The sequence below is a fragment of the Fonticula alba genome (assembly GCF_000388065.1).
Source record: "Fonticula alba strain ATCC 38817 unplaced genomic scaffold supercont2.1, whole genome shotgun sequence".
Lineage (NCBI taxonomy): Eukaryota > Rotosphaerida > Fonticulaceae > Fonticula > Fonticula alba.
The window spans coordinates 624,486-634,474 of NW_009242971.1; the positions used below are offsets into that span (position 1 = coordinate 624,486).

The 9,989-nt window shown below is 70.0% G+C and overlaps 1 protein-coding gene across 1 annotated transcript; it reads left to right on the top strand.

The window, feature by feature from the left end:
• Positions 1-217: 217 nt before the first annotated feature.
• Positions 218-9,519, top strand: H696_00131 (hypothetical protein; the record flags this gene model as incomplete). The annotated part of the gene is made up of 7 exons (XM_009493965.1): positions 218-393; positions 558-707; positions 914-1,026; positions 1,314-1,779; positions 1,954-2,132; positions 2,259-5,272; positions 5,474-9,519. Exons 2-7 carry the CDS (start codon positions 606-608, stop codon positions 9,517-9,519), a joined length of 7,920 nt encoding a protein of 2,639 aa, XP_009492240.1. The 5' UTR covers positions 218-393; positions 558-605.
• Between the last annotated feature and the right edge of the window lie 470 nt (positions 9,520-9,989).

A 9,989-nucleotide genomic window follows, 5' to 3' on the forward strand; every position in this document is an offset into this window, starting at 1 on the left:
GGGGGGGGGGAAGAAGCGGCTCTGCCCACCGTGCGCGCCGATGAACATGCATGCGTGTGCCTCTCTCAATCACCCGGGGTCAGCCCCTGTGGGAGGGTCAAAATCCCACCCCGGCCGATGGCTGGCCGTAGCCATTTTTCAACAATCAGCGCCGAGCACTCTCTCTCTCTCTCTCGCCACCATATCCTCTCCCCCTCCCTCTCTCCCTCTCTCCCCTCCTTCCCCTCCCTTGCTCCCCAACACGCGCCTCGGCCCCTCTCCCTGTGTCCAGCCCTTCTCAACTACTCGGGCTTCCCCTTTCCCCGCTGCCGGCGCGTCCGCGCTCGCCTCCCTCCGGCCCCCTGGCTTGCTGGGCGCGCGATCGCCCCTTTCCTCGGACTCCCCTGCTTTGTCGTGCGTCGGTGGGGCGGGCTATTCTCTCCCAACCTGCTTTCCGTCGCCCTCCCTCCCTCTTTCGACCTTTCTTGGCTGACGTGTGCTTGTTGTCATTCCTCTCCCTTCTTTGCCTCCTCTCTCTCTCTCTCTCTCTGTCTGTCTGTCTCTCCGGTGGGACACAGTTTGTCTTGCCTGATCTTCCTCCTTTCTCTCCACCCGGCCAAAACACAATGATGGACTTCGAGGATGACGACGGGGTCGAGTGCCTCATCTGCATGGAGCTTTATGATATTGATGATCTGCAGTTCCGCCCTTGCGCATGCTCCTTCCGTGTGCGTAGTCCTTTCTCCCTCCGCCTCTCTCTCCTTCTCTCTCCCTCTCTCCCTCCCTCTCTCTCTCTCTCTCCCCCTCTCTCTCCCCCTCTCCCCATGTCTTCCCGGTTTCTGCGCGCTTGTCGCCTGCTGCGCTCCCTCCTCACTCTACCCCCCTTTTCTCGCTTCCCTCTAACCCCCTCTTCCTGCTGCGCTCCTTCATACAGTGCTGCCCCTTCTGCTTCCAGCGAATTCTCGACAGCAACAATTCCAAGTGTGCACTATGTCGCCGGCAGTTGTCGATCAGCTCCGTGCGCAAGGTCCCCCTCTCACCAGAGCGGTAAGTCTTCCTATGTCACCCCTCCCTCTCCCTCCCTCTCCCTCTCTCCCTCCCTCTCTCCCTCCCTCTCCCTCTCCCTCTCCCTCTCCCTGCCTCTCTCCCTCTCTTCCTCTCTCCCTCCCTCTCCCTCCCTCTCCCTGCCTCTCTCCCTCTCTTCCTCTCTCCCTCCCTCTCCCTCCCTCTCCCTGCCTCTCTCCCTCTCTCGATTCGCGCTTGAGGACGGGTCCTCACGCTTCTCCTTCACCTTCCACCCCCACCCGGGCCCCACTCACCCACGCTCATCCCAGACGCGCCTTCCTAGAGAAGAGGCTCGAGGAAGCTCGCGAGGACCGCGCTTATCTGGAAGCCAATCCACCGCCCATCCCCAAGATGCCGCTCTTGCCACCGGCCATGGCCAACCGCAAGGCCACCCCTCCGACCGGCAGCGCGTCCGGCTCTTCGAGTTCCTCCGGCTCCGGCTCTGCCTCAGCGAGTGGGGTCCTGTCGTATAGTTTTGTCTCGGCGTCCGGGGCGGCGGCGGCGGCGGCGGCCGCCTCTTCGTCCGGCCCGCGTGGCGGTGCCAGCGGCGGGGACTTCCCCACTCCGGCAGCCGCTGCCGCCAGTACCAGCAGCAGCCGAGCTCCTCTCATGGATCCGGAATATCGCCGGTATCTGGAGTCCGTGCGCGTCATCGTCCAGCACATTGTGTATGTGGTCGCCAGCTCCAGCGGCCATGGCAACAAGGGGACCTTCCTCTTCAATCGCGATGTCGATGTACGTGCCCCCTCCCTCGCTCCAGCCAGCTCCTCCCGCCTTCGCCCTCCTCCTCCTCCTCCTCCTCCTTGGTCCCTCTTCCGCCGCTGTGCCTCTGTCTTCGCATTCTCACAAGCCACTCGCGCATGGTGTCCTGCTTGTCGGATTGCCCTCGCCCCTTCCCGCGCCTCATAGGCCGTACGCCGGCACTTCCAGCAATACGGCCGGGTTCGGCATGTTCACCGGTCGCAGCCCTCCTCCACCTCCTCCAAGTCCGGTGGCGGGGGCTTCTACGTGCACTTCTACAACCCCTCGGATGCCCGCCAGGCGGTCATCCACGAGGACCAGGCCGAGGTGGATGGTGTCACCCTCAGGCACGTCCCCTTTCCCCCTTTCCCCCATCGGACCATGCATGCCCCCCCCCCCCCCGTGTTGCCTCGTCCTCCGGCCGCCTGACTGACACGCTCCTCCCATCCTCCCTCCCTCCCTCTCCTGCACAGGGTCATGCTGGCTTTGTCGAAGTTTTGCTCGTCATACTTCACGCGCGAATCGACCTCGGCTCCGGCGGTCTGTTCGCGCGGCGAGGAGTGCTACTTCGTGCATGAGGATGTCGACCAGAGCCTCCTCTTCACCGATGAAGAGGTCCAGCAGGGCAAGCACTACTCCCTGTATGGCACTCGGCAGTTGATGAACATGGAGTCCTCCCGCCCGGGGGACAACTTCGTCGAGGTGTCCGGCGGCAACCAGCGCCAGGCTCTGAAGGCGTCCTACGCACGGCCGGCCCCCTGGGCAGACATGTCCGGCGCCAGTACCGGGGCCGCGGCGGCTGCGGCATCCAACAACACAAGCGCCGGGCGCACCGGTGCCGGGGTTGCCGGGGGGCAACACTCGGCCGGCGGTCGGTCGGCCTCGCAGGGGGTCCTGTCCGGCGGGCCAGGTGGCCGGGTATCTGCCACCGGGGCCAAGGCCGCCAATGCCGGCTCATCCATGAGTGCTTGGGATGATCCATCGATTTCGGCCATGGCGGCGGGTTCCTCCTCGTCGTCTGCATCGAGTGGCGCCGCGTCGCCCTGGGCGGCGGCGGCCCGCTCGGGCGCCGCGGTCGCGGCCACCAGTCAGCCGGCTGGCGGTGTCCCGGGGTCCTCCGGTTCCGGGCCCGGTGCCTATGGCGGCTCTTTCGGGCCTGGCGCTGGAGGAATGGGCGCATCGTCGGGCTCGGGGGGCCTGGGCGCCGCGCCCGCTGGCGTGACTGCCAGCTCGGCTGGCTTGGATTCCAGTGACTTCCCGCCCCTGTCGGCCACCGGGCCGGGGGCCGGGCCCGGAGCCGTAGGGGTCGGGGCATCCGGGGTGTCGAACGCCGGTTCCGCCTCCGGCCGGCAGCGTTCTCGTCGTTCGGTGCCCTTGGAATCGATTGCTACGCCCCGCCGGGCCTGGGCACCGATCGCCACCACGCCCGCCACCGCCGGGTCGGCCGCGATCAATGAGCCCGCCACCATGGGGCCCGGCTCCGGCGGGGTGCCAGCACCCGGGGCCACTCCCGCGCCGTGGGGGCTGGCCACTCCGGCCCCGGCCCCGGCCCCGGCCCCGGCTCCGGCCCCGGCCCCGGCGCCAGTGCGCCGTGAGACCAAGCGCGAGGCCGTGGTCATCCACCTGGGTGCTGGTGGATCGGCCGAGGTGAAGAAGTCCACCCTGGTGACGGATGCCCAGAAGCGGGCGGCGGCGGCGGCGGCGGCGGCGTCTTCCTCCACCGCGGCGACAGCCTCGCCTGAGGAACCGGCCGCCCGTCGGTCCCCGACTCCGCCGGCCACCGGTGACTCGCCGACCCCGGCGCCAGTGGCGGTGGAGCCTGCCTCGGCCCCCAGCGCGCGGCCCCTGTCGGCCAAGCAGCTCCGTGCGGCGGCACAGGCTTCCAAGGCTGCGGCGGCGGCTGCCGTCGCGGCCGCCACCGCCGCCGCCACCGAGCCGGACACCTCGGCCTCGGATCCCTCCACGCCGAGTCTGTCTCGAGGTGGCACCCCTTCGCCGGCGATGGCCGCCGATCCGGCGGCCCCCTCGGCCTCTACCCCGTCGACATCGTCGGCCTCCGCGGCTGGGAGTCCGATCCTGGCCGATGGATCGGCCTCCGGCCTGGCGACCGAGGCGATGGGCAGCCGGCCGGGGTCGGCCGCGGCCACTGCGGCCGTCGCCGCGGCCGTCGCCGCCGGCGCCATGTTCACCCCGACCCCGATGGATATGGATCACTTCTTGTCCGAGTTCGGTCGCGACGTGTTGGATTCCTTCCACCGGGCGTCTTTCGGTTTGGCCCCGCCGGCGGCGGTCGCTGCCACCATGGCCTCCGGTCCGACGGTGGCCGGGGCCCCGGCCCCAAGCCCCTCGGGCGCCAGTGCACCGGCCTCGGTCGGACCGCCGGGCGCCGCGGCTCCGACTCCGGGGGGCAGCTCCTCGCGCTCACAGCTGCTGGCCGGCTTGTTCCAGCCGCCGGCCGGCCAGCGCCCGGGCGCGGTGCGCCCTCCGCCCCCGGCCGGCGAGCTGGCCAAGCCCCCGGCTGGGGGGTCTGTTTTCGGCCTGTCCGATGCCCCTCCCGGGGGGGTTCCCATGCCGGGGCCGGCCGCGGGGCCGGGCTTCAGCCCGCTGGGCCGGCCGAAGGTCATGCTGGCCACCCACGCGGGCAATTCGCCGCAGCTCCTGCCGGCCGGTCTCGGCCATGCTCACCCCCACCATCCGTATGGCCATCACCTGTATGGCGGCCAGATGTACCCCGGCGGGGGCCCTTTCATGCCGATGATGTCCGGGGCTGTTCGGCCGCCTCCCATGGGGTCGGCCGCCGGCGGGGCTCCTGGGCCCGGTGGCGTGTCGGCCCCCCTGCGTCCGATGCCCGGCGGTGCCGAGGTGCATCAGCAGTTCCTGTGTGCCAAGTTCCCGGACTTGGAATTCGACTTCGATTCAGATGATGTTGATGCGGCGCCGGCGGCGGCGCTCCCGATGCCAGCTGTGCCCGGAGCCCAGTGGGGCCCCCCGACAGCCGGCGGGCTTGCTGCCCCGCCTCTGGCCGGTCCGGCTCCCGGTGGGTCCCCCCCCGCCGGCGGCGAGGGTGTGGTCGATCCCGAGGCCGGCCCGGTGATGTCTGCCCCGGTGGGCTTCCAGCCGCTGGGCCCGGGCCCGGGCTCGTCGTCAGTTGGTGCTGCGGCTGCCGCGGCGGCGGCGGCCGCCAGTGCCATGGCCATGTCCGGCGCCGGCCGCGGCCGGCCCCCGCCGATGGGGGCCTTTGGTCCGACGCCCAGTCTGCCTGTTTCGGTTCCTGTGCCGGCCCCGGCCGCTGGTGCCTCGGTTGTGCCTGTGTCCATGGGCGGGCCGCCGGCCCGGCCGCCGCCGCCGCCGCCGCCGCCGGCCGGTGCCGTGGTCCAGCCCCCGGCCGCCGACCGGCCCTCGGTCGATGTTGCGCAGCATGCGCGTGTGCTGGCCGCCATGTCGGCGGCCGATGTGGCCCAGATGTTCAGCCCTTCCGCGCTCCCTGGTATGTGCACGCTCGTCTTGCCTGCTGGCCTTTGGCCTGGCTCCTCCATCGTCCTTCGCCCCCCCCCCCCCCTGCGGTCTTTCTTTTTCCTTTCCTCCTCCGGCCGCGCTTCCCTCAGCCCTTGTCCAAGGTGACTGGACCCCCCCCCCCCCCCCGGCCGGTGATTTGGCCTTCACTGACACTCTTTGCTTGTGCCTTCAGCCACCGGCCTGGGTGCTCTGCTGCCGCCGGGCGGCGCCGGGGGCGCGACCCTGGCCACCCATTCGCTGACCGGGGATTTCCCCCTCCCTGGCACCCTGGCCGACCAAAAGCAGTCGCTCATTTCAAGCCCCATCCATGCGAAGCTGATCGCCGGGCCCGGGTCCATCTATCCCTACTTCAAGTACTTCTCCGAGCTGTACTTCACCAATCCGGAGAATGAGCTACGCAATCCGAACAACCTGCGGCTGCGGCTGCTGAAGTACGGCCTCACGGCCGAGGAGATCATGGCCATCTTCATGGAGGGGCCGCTGCATGGGTGCGTGCGCTTCGGCCTTCAGTCGATCGTGCGTGACATGATTCCCGAGTATCTCGGGGAGCTGAACCGGCACAATGCCAGCGGCTATGCGCCGATCCACATCGTGGCCGGCATGTCGCCGGTGGCCGCAACGGCGGCCGCAACTTCCACCACCACGGCGGCGGCGGCAGCGGCGGCGGCGGCGGCGGCCGTGGCAGCGGCGGCGGCCGTCACCACTGCCCCCCCCGCCGAGGACAATGCCGAGAGTGTCACCACCATGGCTGCCGAGGCGGCCGACCCGGCGGTCGTGGACTTCCGCAGTCTCGGCCTGGTGATGACCCCGAACACGGATCGGCCCTTCGCCCCGGTGAGCAAGCATACCGACTTTGATGGGTCGGTGGCCACGAGCGCCGGGCCGGGCAGCGCCTTCGATGACACCTACAAGTCCACCTTCCTGCTGGCTTTCCTGCTGAAGTGCGATGCCGAAGTGGACCTGCCGGTTGTGCCGACCGGCGAGACGGCCCTGCACCTGGCCGTCCGGGCACAGCACTTCACCCATGTGTGTGTCTTGCTGGAGGCCCAGGCCAGCGTCCATGCACGCAGCGCCGGCCCCGAGGGGAAGACCCCGCTGGAGCTGGCTCGCGAGCTGGCCGCCGCTCCCGGCGCCTCGGCCCTCGCCCAGGACATTCTCGGCGCCATTTCCTTCCACGAGGCGCAGCTTGAGGCCGGGGCGCGTCGCCGGGCGGCGGGCATCATCGACCCGTCGGCCGGAGCCGGCCGGGCTTCGGGGTCGTCATCGTCCATGTCGGGCAGCAGCGATTCCGGCCTGCCTTCCTCCGACTCGGACTCGCGCGGGTCCTCACCTTCGCCCTCTTCGAGTGCTGCCTTCTACTTCCCACGGGAGGGCGGCCCTGCGAACTCGCTGACCGTCGACCAAATTCGCCTTCTGTCCGAGCAACTGCTGGCCATGAGTTCCGACCATGAGTCGGAGGATGATCTGGATGAGTCGGAGATGGCTGCCACTTCGGTTGGCGGTGGCTCGGGCCCCGGGCGCCGGCTCTTCCATCCGGACGCGGCGGTGGTCACCTCCGACGAGGAGCCGGAGGAGGGGCCCCTGTACGACGAGTCCGAAGATGCGGCCACCATTCGCCGGGCCTTCTTCCGGTCGGTGGCTGCCCATCTAGATGGTGATGGGGCAGATGGCGATGCGGATGACCTGCCTGGCGGGGATGCCGATGTCGGGGCCGGCCACTCTTCGGGTGCCGATGATGTGCAGGACCCCGGCCACCTGCGCTTCCCGCCGCAGTATGGCCATTCGGGCCCCGGCTCCGGCGACTTCCCTGTGGCTGGGGTTGATGGGCCCTTCTCCTTCGGGGCTGGCAGTGCCGCCGCCGCCGCGGCCGAGGACCTCAGCGGTGTGACCACCGACGAGGCGGGCCCCAGCGATGGGGGCCACTTGACTGAGGCTGCTACGGCGGCTGCGGCGGCTGCGGCTGCAGCTGCGGCGGCGGCTGCGGCGGCTGCCGCCGTGTCGGCCACTCCCCCCGCCACGGATGCCTCGTCCAATCGGGTGCGCTTGCTCTTCGACAGTTTCCCGTCCGGTCTCGGGAAGGGCGTCCCGGCCCCCGTTCCCACGGTGGAGGCGCCCCCTGCACCGGTGGAGTCTACGGCGGCCGAGCCTGTGCCCGGTGCCGGGTCGGCCCGCGCCACCAGCAAGGTTCCGGCGGTGGTCTTGCACAAGCCCGCCGTGGCGACGGCCGGCCCCGCGGCGGCCCCCGCCTCGGGCACGACCGCCCCGGCGGTGAGCCTGCCTCGCGTGACACCGACCTTCTCCCTGGCCAGCGTGCTCGGCGGCGGTCGCCCCGGCGCCCCGGCCCCCACCGATGCCTCCCCCATGGCGGCGGACTTCCACCCTGCGGCATCGGCGTCGGCGTCAGCGTCGGCGTCGACCGGCTTGTCGGGTGCCCCGGTCGCCCTGGCCAACTCGGAGGCCGATCGCATGGCCACCGGATCCTCGTCGGCCCTCGGCCAGGTGACTTCCACTGCGCCGTCCGCCGGCGCCGGGGTAGCCACTCCCGGCCCTCCGGCTCTGGTGCAGCTGTCATCCGCCGCCACTCCAGCGGCGGTGACCATTGCCTCGACGGCCGGGGCCGGGGCGTCGCTCACCCCCCCGGGGGGGGCGCAAATCGACTCGTCGGCGCCGTTGGCCGTCAGCCCGGGTGCCGCCGCGGCCGCCCCGATCAGTCTCCCGGCCACGGTGTCGGCGTCCCCCTTCGGCAAGGGGCATCTTGGTGGTCGCCACTCGGCTTCGGCCTCGACGGCTTCGACCCCCGGCAAGAGCGGCCTCCTGGCCAATCTCCTTTCCGGCCCGGCTCCCTCGCCGTCGCCATCCGCAAGTGTGGCCAAGCCCTCTTCGGCCACGGTGACCGGCGATGCGGCTGGCGAATTGCATATTCACAGCTCGCTCGGCGGCGGGTCGGGCACGGGGCTTTCCACTTCGGGCAGCCTGCCGCCGATGCCCGCGGCGCCGGTGACGGCCACCAACACCGGCGCCGGGTCCACCTCCAGCAACCGGCTGTTGAACCACCTGTTTAGTGCTCGGACGCCGAGCATCCCGTTGCCGCCGCTGGCCGGTTCGGCGGCGGACCCGGCAAGCGCCGGCAAGCAGGCGAACTCCTTCCTGTTCCGGGTGCCGCCTGCCGCGACAAGCTCCACCGCCACCTCCCTGCCGTCTTCCTCCTCTTCCTCCTCGTCCTCGCTGGCGGCGGTGATCACCTCGGCCCCGGCCAATGCCGGGGGCAGTGCAGCCGGCGCGGCGGCCGTGGCTGACTCCCCTGCCACCGGCGCCCCTTCCGCCCCTGCCGTGGCCTCCGGCGCTGCGTCCTCTTCGGTGGGCGACTCGCTGCCCGCGGTGAGTGCGGATGTCGGGTCCCAGTTCCAGCATGCTGATGAGGCGGCCTCGGCTCCGGGGACCGGTGGCGGTGGTGATGTTGATCCCTTGGAGGTGGCGGCCGCCGCGCATCGGGCCCAGCTGCACGCGGCTGGCGGTGTGTCTCATCACCCCCATCCTCACCACCACCACCACCACCACCACCACCACCACATTCACCATGGCGGCCATCATGGCCAGCACCGGTTCCTTGGTCACCATATGCCTTTGCCGCCGGGTCAGGCGTCTCAGGCCGGTGGTGGGGTTTCTGCCCCTCCGGCGACGACGGGGCCCTTCCACCCTCATGGCCATCACCATGGGCATCCTCATCATCCTCATCATGGTCATCACGGTCACCATGGGCATCATGGGCATCATGCTCACCATTCCCATCACCACCATCATGCCGGCCAGCAGTCCCCAGCGGCCCAGCAGGCAGAGCCGTCGGCTGGCCAGCCGCAGCTGGCCGGCCAGTCGCTCGGTAATGCCCAGGCCGGCCAGCAGTCCGGTCTCCTGCAGCACTTCTTCCATCATATTCCCGTGCAGACGCTGGGCGTCATGCCGGTGGGTGGTTTCCCGGCTGGGGCCGGGCGTGGCCGTGGCCGTGGCACTCCGCTGCCGGCCGGGGCCAATGGGTCGCCGGTTCCCGGGGCCCCGGCGTCCCTCCCCCCGCTGCCGGTCCTTCACCCGGCGGCCGGGGCCACGGCCACCGCTGGAGCCGGCGTTGGCCGCGGCAATGCTGCGGTTGTTCTCCCCGCGCAGCGCTATATGGCCACCGCCGCCGCCGCCCGGGGCGATGCCGATGACGCCTCCCATCAGTAATGGACGTTCGTTTGGAGATGGGCTCTCTCTCTCTCTCTCCCCCCCCTCCCCCCTCCCCATCGATCTCCTGTCCTGGTTTAGTACCATGTGTCCTTCTGTTCGATTTATATTTCTTCCTTGTTACGAGCACTTGTTCCTTTTGCATTTGGCTTGGCTTCTGGCCCCGTGCGTGCATACCTCCTTCTCCGTTGTTCCCAGATCCCCCCCCCCCCCATACATGTTGGAGTCGGCGGATAGTAATGGCAGCACGCTCCCTTTCCTGTTCTCTCTCTCTCTCTCTCCCCCTCCCCCTCCCCCCATCCTTCGCGCCACCTGCGAGCCAGCACGTGCCTGCTCCCCCAATCCTCAAATACAATTGTCCTTTTTTCACGGAGCTCTCTCTTTCACAAACCGCCGATGTGCGGCCTTTTTGCGCGATCCCTGTCGGGCTCTCGGGATCGCTCCTTGGCCCTCTCTCTCTCTCCCCCCCC